Source organism: Ursus maritimus, unplaced genomic scaffold (genome assembly GCF_017311325.1).
Source record: "Ursus maritimus isolate PB19 unplaced genomic scaffold, ASM1731132v1 scaffold_14, whole genome shotgun sequence".
NCBI classification, from domain to species: Eukaryota; Metazoa; Chordata; class Mammalia; order Carnivora; family Ursidae; genus Ursus; species Ursus maritimus.
In genome coordinates this window covers 61,190,493-61,206,461 of record NW_024423786.1, presented here as the reverse complement: position 1 = coordinate 61,206,461, position 15,969 = coordinate 61,190,493, and the positions used below count along the sequence as shown (strand labels likewise).

At 45.8% G+C, this 15,969-nt stretch overlaps 1 protein-coding gene across 1 annotated transcript in view; it reads left to right on the top strand.

The window, feature by feature from the left end:
- Window positions 1-15,969, top strand: part of MYH10 (myosin heavy chain 10) — a 124,162-nt gene that overhangs the window by 47,397 nt on the left and 60,796 nt on the right. Inside the window, exons 7-10 of the mRNA XM_040630018.1 lie at window positions 2,351-2,443; window positions 11,555-11,618; window positions 13,229-13,327; window positions 15,753-15,896. Of these exons, the coding sequence (XP_040485952.1) occupies window positions 2,351-2,443; window positions 11,555-11,618; window positions 13,229-13,327; window positions 15,753-15,896 (400 nt within the window). The remainder of the gene's footprint in view (window positions 1-2,350; window positions 2,444-11,554; window positions 11,619-13,228; window positions 13,328-15,752; window positions 15,897-15,969) is intronic.

Below are 15,969 nucleotides of genomic sequence, written 5' to 3'. Positions count from 1 at the left end.
AATGCCCCATTTATGAAAATTCAGTATTTTCCTGACAGGTTCTGCATTCTGATCACACAGACTGAGGTAAGAAGGATTCTAGAGCCCAATTTTTGCAGAGCTAGGACACCAAGGGCCTTGTAAGGTGTTGGTCATGGCCACACTGATGGAGGCAAGTGCTGACCTCCAGGGGAGAGCCCCCCCTGCCCCGTTAGATTACAGAATGATAACTTTTTTTTTTATTTGACAGAGAGAGAGCACAAGCAGGTGGAGTGACAGGCAGAGGGAGAGGGAGAAGCAGACTCCCCACTGAGCAAAGAGACCAACTTGGGACTTGATCCCAGGACCCCGGGATCATGACCTGAGCTGAAGTCAGATGCCCTGATAACTACCATTCTTTAATGATGCCTCTCAGTTGTTAAAATTGGTTACCAGGATATCATGTTTAAGAAATCTGGGGAGTGAGGGCATCTGGGTGGCTCAGTTGGTAAAGCAAGCGTCTGTCTTCAGCTCAGGTCATGATCCCGGGGTCCTGGGATCAAGTCCCAAGTTGGTCTCTTTGCTCAGTGGGGAGTCTGCTTCTCCCTCTCCCTCTGCCTGTCACTCCACCTGCTTGTGCTCTCTCTCTGTCAAATAAATAAAATCTTTAAGAAAAAAAAAAGTCTGGGGAGCCTGTAATGTTCAGAAAGATTTACATCAGAAATAATCTGGTGTTTTGAAGTCCATAAACTGGAGGATTCCCTGTACGGGGAGCATATTTTCTAATGCCCAGAAAGGAAGTTTATACCACAGTCGTGGACTAGACTTGAGCCCTGTTGTGACCTAGACAATGCAGATAAACACTAGAGGGTAGTCCTGAGAGGAGCATTTTTCACTGTGTCCTGTGCCCCCAGAGCACTTCCCACCCTTTCCGCTGCATGAAGGAGTCCAACCCAGACTGTGTGAGTGTAGCAAACGTTTGTCGTTCTTTCTGGATCTGCTAATAGAGTGCATCACATAGCAGCTGGCCATCCATTTAAGAATCTCATGGGAGGGGGGCGCCTGGGTGGCACAGCGGTTAAGCATCTGCCTTCGGCTCAGGGCGTGATCCCGGCGTTGTGGGATCGAGCCCCACATCAGGCTCCTCCGCTGGGAGCCTGCTTCTTCCTCTCCCACTCCCCCTGCTTGTGTTCCCTCTCTCGCTGGCTGTCTCTATCTCTGTCGAATAAATAAAATAAAATCTTAAAAAAAAAATCTCATGGGAGGGGCCTTGTATCCCTCTTTTGCTTAGAGAATCTCAATTGCTAGTGGTTTGTAATTCTTTCTTCAGGTCTAGAATACTGTGGTATCTTAAAACACAGGGGTAAGATCTGTGTTTGGAAAAAGCAGATTTCTCTAAGCCATACGGTATAATTCTAACGTTATGTTCCGGGAACACAGCGTCACTTTCTCGTGCTTTTTGTGGCCAGAACTGGCATCAGGCTTCTCCTACAGCTTCCTGTCACGTGTCATGATCAAGGCACATATTCTTACGTCTTTTGTTTGTAAAAATCTGTCTTATAGCCAAATTTGCACATGATTAAAGACACGGAGTCAAGCGTAGAGTCTATCACAGACTCTATACTTAGCCTTTTAAATCTGAGCAGAAGTCTCCAGCGCATGCCCGTCTCTGTCCCCTTTGAGAATGGAGGTGAGGACATTGCTCTGTCTGCCTCGTTTTAAGAAATTGGATGAAGCCCTTGGAAAAACGGCATGTCTTCCACCAGTCTCGTGGTTATTGTTTTTTTTAAAGATTTTATTTGAGAGAGAGAGTGAGCGGGGCAGGGGTGGGGGGCAGAGGGAGAGGGAGAAGCAGGCTCCCTGCGAAGCCGGAGGCGGGACTCGATCCCAGGACCCTGAGATCATGACCTGAGCTGAAGGCAGACACTGAACTGAGTGAGCCACCCAGGCGCCCCTAGTGGTTATCATTAGAATTGGCTGCCTGAACTTACTGGAAGAAGGCACAGTAGAAATAAATAGAAGTGTAAGTATTAATATGTTCATCGCAGCGTCCTGCTAGATTTCATCTCGTGAAAACCCATTTGCTTTATTTTCAAAATTCTCCGCTTAATTTATGTGCCGTGCGCTCAGAGTTCTCTCCTGTGCCCAATGCAACCTTTCCTTCTCCTTCTGATCACTTTATAAACACTAATTGTTTTCCTTTAGCAGAACCTCCTGGGACCAAGAATAAAGCCAAGAAGGTTACGGGGTGGCACACAAAACGAAAACACTGAGAGAAAGAGGACGTGTTTTTGTTTTGTATTCTCCCCCGAGGATTGGAGCGAAGACATGAGATTAACGTACATCTGCTTTGTGTGTGTGTGTATGTGTGCATATGTGTAATGTCTTTTAGGGGGAACTTGAACGGCAGCTTTTGCAAGCAAATCCAATTCTGGAATCATTTGGAAATGCGAAGACTGTGAAAAATGATAATTCATCTCGCTTCGTAAGTTTGAAAGTACCAGAAACTTTTTTCATTTCTCCGATGTCTAGTTAAATGTCTACCATGATGAAGCAGCTACAGTACCTTCCTTCTTGGATTTTAGGGAGAGGCTAATAGTTGTAGTATAGAACAAAACTGCCCGGTAGAAACGTGATGAGTCTCATGTAATTTTAAATTTTAAACTTTCTAGTAGCTGCATCTTAAAAAGGGGAAAAATGTGAAAGTGAATGTAATGATGTATTTATTGGATGTAATTATACGGTACGGGTAGGTGACTCCTCCTTCATCTTTGGGCTGATCTGTAATACTTGTTGCGGGCCCGGTGTGGCGATAAAGCTAGGTGCACGTGGGACTTAGCATGCAGCACTGGGAGTGTCCCTGCTCCACAAACACAGTTGGTATTCAGTGTAGTCACTTGTCCTGTTCATGCTCGCTGTTTCTCTGGGATGCAGACGTCAGAATAATAGGTCAATACTGTGCCTTCTCTGTAAAAATTCTTCTCAGCTGTTCAGCTTTGTTAGTTCATGGAGAGCTTCCCTCTCTCCATCCATTGGACCATTTATCCCAGAGTGTCTGAGGCTGTCCTCCTTGGTGATGGCCAGATTGGCCTTTCTGCAGGGGCCCTGCGCTCCCCGTCTGGCTACTCACAGTTGACATGTTGGTGGCCAATCTCCTCTAGAACCATATGCAGCAAAATGGGGGCCGCCTGCCATCCATCTTTCGCCCTGAATTATATAGTCCTCCAGATGCAATAACCATTTCCACAGTGAGACTGGAGAGGGTCTTCGATTTCAGTTATTTCTACTTAAATTGTTGAGAGTTAATTCTGTGTTTTTCCTCCTTCCTGATATTAAAAGTATTTGTAGAAGTCCAGAGACTTCAGTTCTGATGACTCCTTGATGGGTAGTTTTGGGGGAATCTAGTACCATTGGGACGTACGGTTTTACTTTGAGAGTGTGAAGTCATGGTGTTCACGTTGACTTTCTGACAGCACGAAATGGGTGTTTAGTGGGAGCTACCTGAAAATGGGCTCACAGAGGACCAGTGAACCCAAAGGTAGCCAGATAACTCTCTGTTTGAGTCTGCTAGGACTGCCCTAAAGAGCACCCCAGACTGGGGGCCCTAAAGAGTAGAGATTGATTTTCTCTCTCTTGGAGGCTGGAAGTCCTCGACCAAGGTAGCGGCAGGGTTGGTTTCTTCTGTGCCTCTCTCCTTGGCTTGTAGACGGCCACATGGGCCTCCCTCTGTGTCTGCCTGTGTCCTGTTCTCTTCTTGTAAGGACACCAGTCATGTGGGACTAGGGCCCTAGTGACCTCGTTTTAACTTAATTATCTTTCAAAGGCCCTGTCTCCAAATATAGTCATGTTCTGAGGCAGTGGAGCCTAGGACTCACGTAAGAATTTGGGGTGGGACATGACTCAGCCCATGGCACCCTCAGGTAGTTTTAAGCACAAGAGGCTCTCCAAGTTATTCACAAAATAGGGATCTATTTGTTTGGAATATTGTGTATTCCTAGTAAGATGAATTTTGAAGATTGATTTAACCCAAGTTCATTAGGTAATTATTTTAGCTTTTTACATACAGAGTGGAATGACAAATATACCTGTATCAGGAGGAAGCGTGGTTGTGACCTTGGGGTTTATAAAAGATCTGGGGATGGTAAGCTTTGTTTGTAGAGTTTTTATCATCCCCTGGATCATCAGCATTGAGCCTCAGCCACATTTAAATCTTAAATTCTTGCCACTGAAAGCCCTATGTTTAGTGGCTGTATCATGGGATTGAAGACACAGTGAGCTACCAGCTTTGGTATGTAAATCTCCATGAAGATTTACAAGGATTTCTGAGTGGAAAATGTTTTATTTTACCATGTAAATCAAGTTACCAGTCTGTTCTGATTCCCCCTCCCCCAACGCACACTTTAAATTCAGGAGAAACCATTTTGTGACGGTCTCCTCTTAGCCCGGAAAAGATAAATTGCAGCCAGCCAGTCCTTTGGTAAAGAATGTAGTGAGTCTGTTTCTAAGTGGTCAGGATCTACCTGCCAGCGATGTTGTGTTTGGGACAGATGGTCGTATAATTCCGTACTGGTTCCCTGTTGCTATGTAACAGATTGCCCTAAGCCTAGTGACTTGAAACCTGTATCACCTCAGTGTCTGCGGGATGGGTGGTTCTGACTTGAGGCCTCTCATGAAGGTGTCACTAGGGTGGTGTTGGCTGGGGCTGCAATTCTCAGGAGGCTTGATGAGGCTGGAGGATCTTCTTTCGAGCTGACTTGGGCAGCTTTTGGTGGGAAGCCTTGGTTCCTCACCTCAAAGGCTTCTCTGGAGAGATGCCCACTCATTATCTGGCAGCTGGCGTTCCCCCAGAGCAGGTGATCCAAGAGAGTAAGACAGAAGCCACGTGGTGTTCTTCACGACCTTGGAAGTCCCGTACCAACCCTTTCATGTATTCTACTGGTCACACGGACCAGCCCTGATACACTGTGGGAGGGGGCTGCATAAATGCACAATGATGGAGCACCACACGTTGGGGATTACTGGCGCCATCTTGGAAGTTGGTTACCACACATCGTTAGAGAGATTTCCATACTGACACACGTAGGCTGTGATCTGTAATTTGCACTACTGTAGATCAGTGACTCTCAGTTGGGGGCCCTCAAGGGACGTTTGGTAGTGTCTGGAGGCATTTTTGGTTGTTCGTTCAGGTGACAGGTAGTGGTGTGCCTCCAGCATCTGGTGGGTAGAGGCCGGGACGCTGCTGAACATCCAGCAGTGTACGGGATAGGCTCCACAGCCAAGAATTACCCAGCCCAAGATGTCAGGTATGTCGAGGTTGAGAAACCCCGGTCGAGCTTATTTCTTGAAACTGGAGCCTAAATCAAGGTAATCACCTTCTGAAACATATTTGTGAAGTAAGTACTATGCACGAGTCTCCTTCAAGCTTATTATTTATGCATCTTATTCCAAAGGTTTATGTAAATAATTCTGGTAGGAACTTGTGTTACGTCGCACTGGCAGGAAGAATTTCTTAGTTTTCTAGCAGGATTGATTCCAGCAAGGATCACCCATCTAATCTCAATCCTCGATAAACCCAGTTTCAGCTGGATGCCATCCCACGACACTTCCCAAAGCGCTTGTGCTCCTGGATTATAATCTTGGCGTATACTCAGTCTAGTCTATTAAAAGCGAATCTTTTTTAAGAGAAGATTTTTCACTAAGGCAATGTTCTCACACATAGCTAGTCGTTTAATGGAGAGACAAGGGTGTCTTTACATTGTTGGCTTTGGGCTGTAATTCTTAGAAAGTCAACTTTATATCACCGTATAGGATTTTTTAGAGAAATAGCAGTAGCTAGCTTCTAACCCATCCTAAGGCATTAACAGCACAAAGCCACAAGTAGTTGATTTTAGTGGTTCCATAAAAAACGGTGAAGTAATTGGTTGCGCTGGGGGACAGGAGCTCAGTCAGCTGCAGGCGTCCCTTTGGCAGTTCCCTGTGGGCGTGGCCAACGCTTTGCGAGTTCACGGGTAGCCGGTGTGGGCTCATCTTTCAATCACATCTTCTAGAATTTAGATTTTGCTGTTGCCCTTCAGTTAGTTATTGAGCGGCTGTCCTTTGCCAGGCACTGTGGTATTCACATGTTCTTTCCATTTGGATGTCTCAATCGCTCAGATTTCACATGTTCCAACTGGAACCTTTCCTATTCAAAATCTGTTCCTCACGTCTTCTGTCAGGACATGGTCCCAGCAGATCACCCAGTTGGGTACGCATGAAACAAAATAAAACAACAAAAACCCAGAAAAATAAAATAGCTAGAAATCCTTCTGGACTCAGCCTCTCCTCACAGCTCGTGTCCAGACTGGAGCGAATCCTGTCGGCCATGCTTCCAGAACACATTTCAGATCTGTCCACAGTTCTCCTTCTGCCTCTCCTCAACACCCGACTGGTCTGAAAGCCCATCCGAGGTAACTCCTCTGTCTCCCTCCGCACGGCGTACTCTTGACTTTCCTCACGGCGCTTCCTCCCAGTCTGTGGGTGAGCGCTCCCTTGTCCTGCTGCCAGTTGGGCCTGTCTCCCTGCTCTCCAGATCCTTAGTTCTGGACACTGTGCCTTGCACACGGAAGTACACAGTAGGTGCATATTTATGTTATGGGTGGTTGTCTACACAGAAAGAGTCCTCAGCCTCATGGAGCCTGCCTTCATCTGGGTCTTAACTTCAGTGTACAGTTGAGCTCAGGGGGTGTATTGCGTGTGCCAGGTCCTTTGGGAGCAGAGGGTTTGGCCAGGCCCCGGGCCAGGAGCGGCGTCCCACGTCCCGCTGTGATGCTGAGAAGCGCGCTGTGTGTACAGGGGAGCCGCATGGAGTCGTTATGTACAGGACACGGGCTGGCAGTGAAAATATTTGAAACCATAAACTCCACAAGCTTTTAGAATCCATTTGTTTCCATTTCTTTGATCTGATATAGACGAATCATTTCCTGAAGAATATCTTTTCTTTCAAAGATGCTAGCATCTGGCTTGTATTAAAGGGGATTCTTTGAGGAGAGCATTACCCTTATGAAAATAATCGTTCACAGTTAGGCCCGTTCTGTTTACGGAGAAGCCAAACGCATTCCAGATGGAGGAGATTTACATCAAATGAATCTCTTGTAATGAAACTTTTAAAACGGGGTCTTCAATTTCTGACTTGTATCAGCAGATACATCTTCTCTCAGAAAGCAGGAAGGTTTGGTAGGAATCACTCTCTGTATTTGTGCAAATCTTTTTTTTTCTTTTTTCCCCCCTCCAAACGGAATTGAGCCACTTTGGCAACCCCCAATGTTAGGTGCCTTGTGGTAGATACTTAGCGTCAGCGGAGCTCAGTAAAGTCTCCAGTGCCCTCCCCACTGTTGGGCTAGCAGAGTCATGTGTCCTCACTGGTATTTGTTAGCAAGCAGACACTTAAAAAGTTTTGAGGGCGGCCTGGGTGGCTCAGTCAGTTGGGCGTCTGCCTTCGTCTCAGGTCAGGATCCCAGCGTCCTGGGATCGAGTCCCGCGTCAGGCTCTCTGCTCAGCAGGGAGCCTGCTTCTCCCTCTCCCTCTGCCTGCCACTCTGCCTACTTGTGCTCTCTCTCTGTGTCAGATACATGTTTAAAAAATAAATAAAAAGTTTTGTAAGTGAATTGAACGCAGCCCCTGCTCTGTCCCGTTAGTTCTCTGCCCCTCCCACTGAAGACTTTTGGGGACAGATGTGACCGTGTCAGAGACAGAGAGCGTGGCCTACACCAGGAAACCAGTGCGGCCATTTCCGCACAGAGCCCGAGGCAGCCTTCCCAACACACCCCTCGGCCTCCGGGCCTTCCTGGAGTCTTAGCGCCTTGTTCACACCAGACTGGGGGTGTCTGTGAACTTCCAGTCCATCCACATTACCCCAGGAATCCTCACATCTGTTACACTACGTAACGAGACCACTTACTTAACCTGTTTTACTAATGAGCGAAGTTTCTGGTACAGTTTGAAGATGAGCACCATCATCTGGTCTCGGGTTACATCCTGCGCATCCCAGAATGGGTTTTCCCATTTAGGGCAAAAGCTGCCCCTAGAGTGGAGAATTTTAGTGGCGGGAACTCACACACGTACAGAGCGTGCCCTTGATGCTGCAGGGTTTGAAAGTAGATTCCAGATACGGTGACGATTTTAATAGTCTGACCTGTGCGGAAATCTGATGTGGGGCGGGCAGTGTGACGACGAGTTTCTTCACCTAACATTTGAAGACAGCCTGTTGGCAGAGGAGTATAGAGGGGCCTAAGTGGCCACTTTGGGTCGCCATCAGCCAGAAGGTTCTATCTCTTGAAAATTACGGAGTGGTTTCTCTTGTGGCTGCAAGGTCAAATCCGATTGTGATGTGTCACCAACTCCTGCCACTTGCAGTGGTTTTATTTCCAAGAGCGTAAAGTAAACAAGCCCTTTCATTACCATTCAGAAGCAGACTAATATAAGCTGTAAGGTCACTCAGCTCAAATGGCACTCCTCCTCAGAGCCTTCCTCTGTGTCCCCGTAGCGCCTGTTGGTCCTTTGGAGGTGCCCTACTACGACCTCATGAGTCTGCTTCCGTTCGGGGTGGGGGGGGCGGGCGTTAGGTCAGCCTCTGTCAAGGCCATGATTGTAGGATTTGTGGAAAGTGGTTACCAGCCATGCAACTCCTGGGCAGAGTGAGGCTTTCGGATCGCGTGAAGTAGGATACTTGCAAGCAGGAAATCGTGTTAGAAATTTCCCAAGAGCCCCATGTGCATTCCCATTTCACCTTGTTTTCCTAGCTCAGTTTGCAGTTTTTGAAATTGGAAAATTGGGTGAGTTCTTCATTAATGCTCATAATACCGAACAAAAAATGTAAGTATTGATTTTAGCGAATTCTCCCCTTGTTTTCAATTTCAAAAGTCAGTATTACTGTGGCATAATTTGCATATAATGTTCAAAATTTGTGGTGGCATCCCAGTACTACTCATTTTTTGTACTTAAAGCAAATTTTTATGCAATAAATGTAGGAATGGCATAAGAAGGGGCCCAGTGGGCAAGAGGATGGGGGAGTGGACTGGACACGTAGTAGAGAGTGTAGGACAATGTGTAATCCGTCGGAAATAGAAGGAATGGATGTTTAATTATATTTTTTAATTGGCATTTATCTAAGGAGTCCTAAGGTATCTCCCTTGACTATGCATAAAAATTAGGCTGAATTATATCTTGCATCCGATAAAATTCACCCTGTTTCAGCGTACAGTTAGACGGGGTTAGACAAATGTGTATCGTAGTGAAGCCAGCACTGTGGCCCAGAGAGAGAATATTTCCTTTACTCCAGGAAGCTTCCTTTCGCCTTTGTGCTGTCCTTTCCCTCCTCCTACCCCAGCCCTGGGAACCACTGATCTGTTTTGTCTCTGTGATCTGTTTTCTTTAGAATGTCAGGTAAATGGGGGAAAAAAAAAAAAGGTCAGGTAAATGGAATCCTATAATACTTAGTGTTTTATGTCTAGTTTCTTTTTATACAACATCGTGCTTTTTTTTGGAATCCATGCACGTTGTTGGGTGTTCACTAGTTTGTTCCTTTTTATTGCTTGGTAATATTCCACTGTGACTATACCACAATCTCTTTATTCACCACTCGATGGACATTTGGGTTGTTTCCATTGGAGGGCCATTACGAATAAAGTGGCTTTGAACATTCACGTGCAAGTCTTGATGGGGACACGTGCTTTTGTTTCTCTTGGGTGACTACCCAGAAGTGAGATTGCTCGCGCATATGGTAACTTACGTTTCACTTATACGAAACTAGCAGACTTTTCCATAGTGGCTGTGCCATTTTGTATGCTTACCAGGGTCGTAGGACAGTTCTAGCTGTTCTGTCTCCTTGCTGGCCTTTCTTCAAAATATTAGCCATTTTAGTGGATATGTACTGGTATCTCTTTATGCTCATTTTATTTTGCATTTCTCTAGTAACTCATGACATCGAGCACCCTTTCATGTACTATTGACCGTTTACATATCTGCTTTAATGAAATAATCTTTTTTTAATATTTTTTATTATATCATGTTAGTCCCCATACCGTACATCCCTAGTTTTTGATGTAAAGTTCCATGATTCATTACTTGCGTATAACACCCAGTGCATAATCTGTTTAGATATTTTACCCAGTGTTTTTCTTGGGTTGTCTTGTTACTGAATTGTAAGAGTCTTTTTTTTGTATGTTCTGGGAATAAGTCTTTTACCTGGTAGGTATTTTGAAATATTCTCTGCTAGTCTGTGTTTACTGTTTTCATTTTCTTTAGTGTCTTTTGAAGAACAGAAGCTTTAGATTCTGATAAAATCCAGTTTATCAGTTTTTGGTTGATAAACTCTAAAGTTTCATGCTCTTTGCATTCTTTCTGAGAAGTCTTTTTTTACTTTAAGGTCATAAAGATTTTCTCCTCTTTTCTTGTAGAAGCTTTACGGTTTTAGCCCATGCTTCTAGGTGTATGATCTCTTTACAGTTAACTTCTTTATATGGTGTGAGGAAGGGTCTAGGTTCTTCTGGTTTCTTTTTATGTATTTTTCTGGCACCATTTTTTGGAAAGATTGGTCCTTCCTCTATTAAATTATCTTGGCACTTTTTGTTGAAGATGAATTGACCGTATACGTGTGGTCTGTTTGTGGACTCTGTTCTGATAGATTGCTCTGTATCTCTGTCCTCCCACCAAAACCAACCTGTCTTAATAAACTTACAGCTTTTTGAAATCTAGTAATGTGAATTGTTGAGGCTCTGCTTCTCTTTCTCAACATCATTGTGACTTTTTTAGGTCCTTTCCATTTCCCTGTAAGCCTTGGAATCAGCTCGTCCATTTCCCCCAAGGAAAGCCCTCCAATCCCTTGACCGTCCACGTGATGAATGAGCATAGAGGTCATGGAATAAACCATTTATCGCCATTTGTCAGGTTTCTTTGTTTTGCAAAGGGTTTAATTTGTGAGATAACTTGCTTTTATTTTTGCTTTCTCATTTTTATGATCACTTTACCAGTTTTGGTATTCAGTATTATGATAACTTTATGAAATGAATCATGAAATAATCACTATTTTCTATTTCCTTAGAACAGTTATGTGTAGTCGGGCCATTAAATATTCCTTAGGAATTTGCAAAAATGTTTCATCAGACCAATCCCTCATTTTTGAAGAAGTAATTATATTTCATTTTTATATTTCATTTTTAATGATCTATTCAAGTTTTCTTTTTTCTTGAATGGATTTCTGTTTTCCTAGAAAATTGTATTATTCCGTTTTTCAAGCCTGTCATTATAGGGCCAGATACTGTGTTCCTTTAATACTGTGAAATCCCTTACCTCAGATTATGCAGAAGAGTGTTTTCAAAGTTCTAAACGATGAGGGTCTCATTTTTATTATGTTACAACCCGGGAGGGTAGCCTGTTCTATTGCTGCTTTGGGGTTATTTACAGAGGCTTTTTCCTTCCCTTGCTATTTGAGGCAATATTTAAGAACCATTTTTGTAACCAACTCACAGATACTTGGCAGGTCGCGTTGGTTTATCACTTTATTTGTTCATATCCTCTATGTCCTTACTTTATTTGTAATTTTCTTGTGATTTATTTCCAGGGCAAGTTTATTCGGATCAACTTTGATGTAACTGGCTATATCGTAGGGGCCAACATTGAAACGTGTATCCTTTTTGTAACGGCATAATCCAAACTAAAGAGTGATTTCCTCTCTGGCCAGCCTTGAGGCGACCCTCTGTGCTATCACTCCCATCACCCAGATGATCGGACTGAAGCCCAGAGAGAGCCCTAAGTGTTGTGTTGGTGGTGGTGTTTGTTTTAACACCAGGTCCTGCACTGTTCACGTGGCTGGGGCCGTGGAGACTCCCGCCGAGGTGAGGATCGCCTGCACGTGAACCAGGAAATGTCGATGTGGTAGAAGAACCTTCGGGTGAATACCATGCTATGGAACCACTCTTCAGCTGGGTGTTGGGTTAGTGCCTTTCTACCATCTGCTCCTGGTATTAGTCGGATGGGCGTGTGCCCCCCAAAACAAACCTTGTGGAAGTACAGAGTTCAGGTCGTTTCAGTTGGTGTTCCGGAGATAAAACTAGAGGAAAAACAAATGTCAACTATATAGAATCGAGGAAATGTCACACGTGTAGAGTGGCCTTTCGGAATAAGTCCAGATAGAATCTGTTTGATTAAAGAGATGATAGAAATGATTCTGAATGGCGGTATGCCAACTAGGAAGGATACAGACAACAATTCTCTGCCACTTCTGACAAGTATCAGAGATTCAGTGACAGAAATACAACGTTTCTATCCCTCAGGTAAGGGAGAGAGCAAAATTTTCCTATTCAGAATTGTGTCTTATGTCTCTGAATACACTCAGAGCCGGAAAACACAAGAATCACTTGAGAAGGACAGGGAAGGATCTAGAGTTTCTTCACGTTGGTCTGCTATGGCATTCGTGTGAACGTGTTTTCCACCAAATTTTGGGGTGATCTAACTGAAAATCTAAGCTGTGTGGCACGTACAAAATTAATTCAGCTTGGCGAAGCCCCAGATCCACAGCCCAGGCGCCCAGGCAGGTGTGCCGTGGTCTGGGAGGCAGGAGCGGGCTGGGGGTGAGCTGGTGGCGTGTGGGAAGCCCGGGTGGGGGCTCACAGCCGGCTCTGCAGAAGCAGCAAGAGGAGGCTGGCGGTGGATCTTGTCAGCGCCATCTCGGGCATTTGGAAAGTTCGCGCAGGACTGCGGGTGTTGAGGGGCCGGCACCACCTGCGTGAGGCTTTCCACGAGGGGCTCTCGGGAGCATGGGGGAGCCACGCGCATGGGCTGTGCCCCCCCCCCCCGAGCTTTGATTCCTGACTCTGCCACTTACTAGTTGGTGATTTTAATTCCCTTTGTGCCTTGGTTTCCTTATTTGTGAGACTGATAAACTGCTGTAAGGCTTTTCCGGCCTTCAGCAGCTCAGCTTCCTTTTTACAGCTTCTTCGAGTTCCTGGTTTGGTGCTGTGCCCTTTGACTATAACCCTGATTGGGGCAAGTGGGGCAGAGCAGGGCAAGGGCAGCACCCTGATCTTTGAGCTCCCTTCCACCCAAGAGCCTCTGGTTAGTGAGGGACATAAGTGCATAATTTTCCTGTTTCACTTACAAGTTTTAATCATTCAGAATGGTTCATCACAGGAGGGCTAATAGATATCCGAGAAAGAAAATGTTTTACAACTTAAGTTTGTGTAGACACTCAGGGCCGGCCACCTTTTCAGTTTGATCCTTAACCACCTTTGCTCAGACCTTCTGGAAAAATCTCGTGCTGTTCGTCAAGCAAAAGACGAGCGTACTTTTCATATTTTTTACCAGTTGTTATCTGGAGCAGGAGAACACCTAAAGTGTAAGTTACGAAGTTTCTTACTATTGTCTACTTATTGGGATATGGTGTTCCAGTATTAAGTTTTTCTGAAACAGAATGTTTTGGGGAAACGGTACAGTCGACCCTTGAACAATATGGGGCCGGAGGCACCACACCCCACACGGTCACAAATCTGCGGATAACTTGTGACTCCCCACAACCTAACTACCGACAGCCGGCTGTGGGCTAGAAGGCTTACCGACAGCCAGTCCGTTAACGTGTATCTTGTACCTTCTGTGTGTTATATGCTGTATTCTTACAATAAAGCAAACTAGAGGAGAGAAATGCTAAGAAAATCCTGAGGACGGGGCGCCTGGGTGGCACAGCGGTTAAGCGTCTGCCTTTGGCTCAGGGCGTGATCCCGGCGATCTGGGATCGAGCCCCACATCAGGCTCTTCTGCTATGAGCCTGCTTCTTCCTCTCCCACTCCCCCTGCTTGTGTTCCCTCTCTCGCTGGCTGTCTCTCTCTCTGTCAAATAAATAAATAAAATCTTTAAAAAAAAAAAAAAGAAAAAGAAAATCCTGAGGAAGAGAGCACGCACTCACAGAACCGGACTCTGCCGGAAAAACCCGTGTGTGGGTGACCATGCGTTTCAGACCTGTCTTGTTCTGGGGTTCACTGTCATTTCGTACACACATCAAAATGGAAATGAAATTGAACCTCCATGCCGTGGGAGAAATACTTGATTTTAAGTGGCAGTTATATGGACCGTGTTACATTATCTTCTGTACGTTTCTTTCTTTTCTTCAAAAAATGTTAGGGGCACCTGGGTGGCTCAGTGGGTGAAGTGTCTAACTGCAGCTCAGGTCATGGTCTCGGGGTCCTGGGATCGAGTCCCACGTCGGGCTCCCTGCTCTTTGGGGAGTCTGCTTCTCCCTCTCTCTCTCTCTGCTTCTCCCCCTCCCTTCGCTCATGTGTGCCCACGTTTTCTCTCTCAAATAAAGATAAATGTAAAAGTTTTAAATTAGAAGACAATGATGGATTTTTATACAAGTCTGTTTCAACATTTTTAAGGATAAAAAGTAAGAAAAAATAAATTAATAAAATTGTGTTCTGTAAATATTTTTACTCCCAGGTTTACAACTGAGTATGTGTGCTGTGTTTCCACAAGCACTAGAAGAAGCTTGTAGTGAACTTTTATTTATTTTGTCGTGAATCCCGAGGACTGGAAGCTTAGGGACCGGGTTGGGGCAGAGTTCCTGGTCAGAAGTTTGCTGGATCAGAGCTGTTTGAGGGCGAGGGGAGGATGTACAACCTCCTGATTTTTTTCTGAGTCTGGAATGCAGTGCTGCTTCGATGTGACCATGACGTGTGTTATCCAGAGATCCCAAGAGACACGGGCCTCGTACTCCTTCTGTTACCCAGGGCCCGGGCTCTTGCATTGAGCCCAGAAATGAGAGCGAGACATGCAAGGAAAAAAACGAGCCACACGTAGATAGAGTCACTGTCCTGAGAAACTAAGCGTCCAAGCTGACGGCAGTATGTGGTGCTCGAGAGGAGGGAAACCCCAGGCTTTCAGACTGGCAGTAACTCTGCGCTAGTCACGAATCAAAGAATGAGATGAAAGTGTTACAAGAAGGCGGTAGAAAGAGAGAAGCAGTCAGTGCCCAGTGTGGGTGAGATGCAAGGGAGGGAAGGATCGAGGGATCGGCGTGCTCGGCAGGAAGTCTCTGCGGGCGAGCACCTGATTACATCTAGTGTGGGGATCAGTAGCCCTGTCTGTTCTGACCCCCCCTGAAAAACATCCTGCAGAAGAACACACATCTCGAAAGGGAATGTTCGGTTCTAACTCACGGCCCCTAAAACCCAAGTAATCGATGGGGCGGCTATTAGAGTAGCCCGTCGTAAATACGGGTTGAGCATCCCTCGCAAATGCACACCCACCGCCGAACAGACTGGCTCCGAGAAAGGGTTTCGGGGCGTTGGCTGGGCTGGTAGTTGTACCTTCCACATCCAGTCTTTGTGTTCCCGTCCTCGTCATACTGATCCCATGATGTCTGCTCTCGACTGCTTTGCCAAGATAGGATTACTGGCTCTAGGGCTTAAAAACTTTCCCTCAAAAGATGGCTAAAATATTTAAATCTGAAAACAGTAAGGCTGAGTAACCTGGAAAATGTATATCCATCATTTCTCGGCTACTGATTTCATGCAGCCAGTAAACCACTGTCCCCAAAACTCCAGTTGCAGTGTTTGCAGCCGACCCCCTCGTTTTCCCTCACTGACGCGGATGATGGAAAGCTAGGTGTGGTTTTGAAATGCATCAATGAAGAAAGGAAAAGTATGGCAGGAAGTGTGTGTGTTGGGGAGGACGCGAGCCACCGCTCCCCTGCGATCAGCCCTGGGCGCCGGTGGGCGGGCTTTGTCCACGGGGGACGTCACACTGTATCCCGTTCTCTTTTCTTCCAGCGGATTTGCTCCTCGAAGGGTTTAATAACTACAGGTTCCTCTCCAATGGCTACATCCCCATCCCGGGACAGCAGGACAAAGATAACTTCCAGGAGACCATGGAGGCAATGCACATCATGGGCTTCTCTCACGAGGAGATTCTGTGTATGTGGGGCTTTCCCTGCAGCTCTGCTGCTCGCTTAGATAAGACTTATGCACCGGGGGGGGGGGGGGGGGG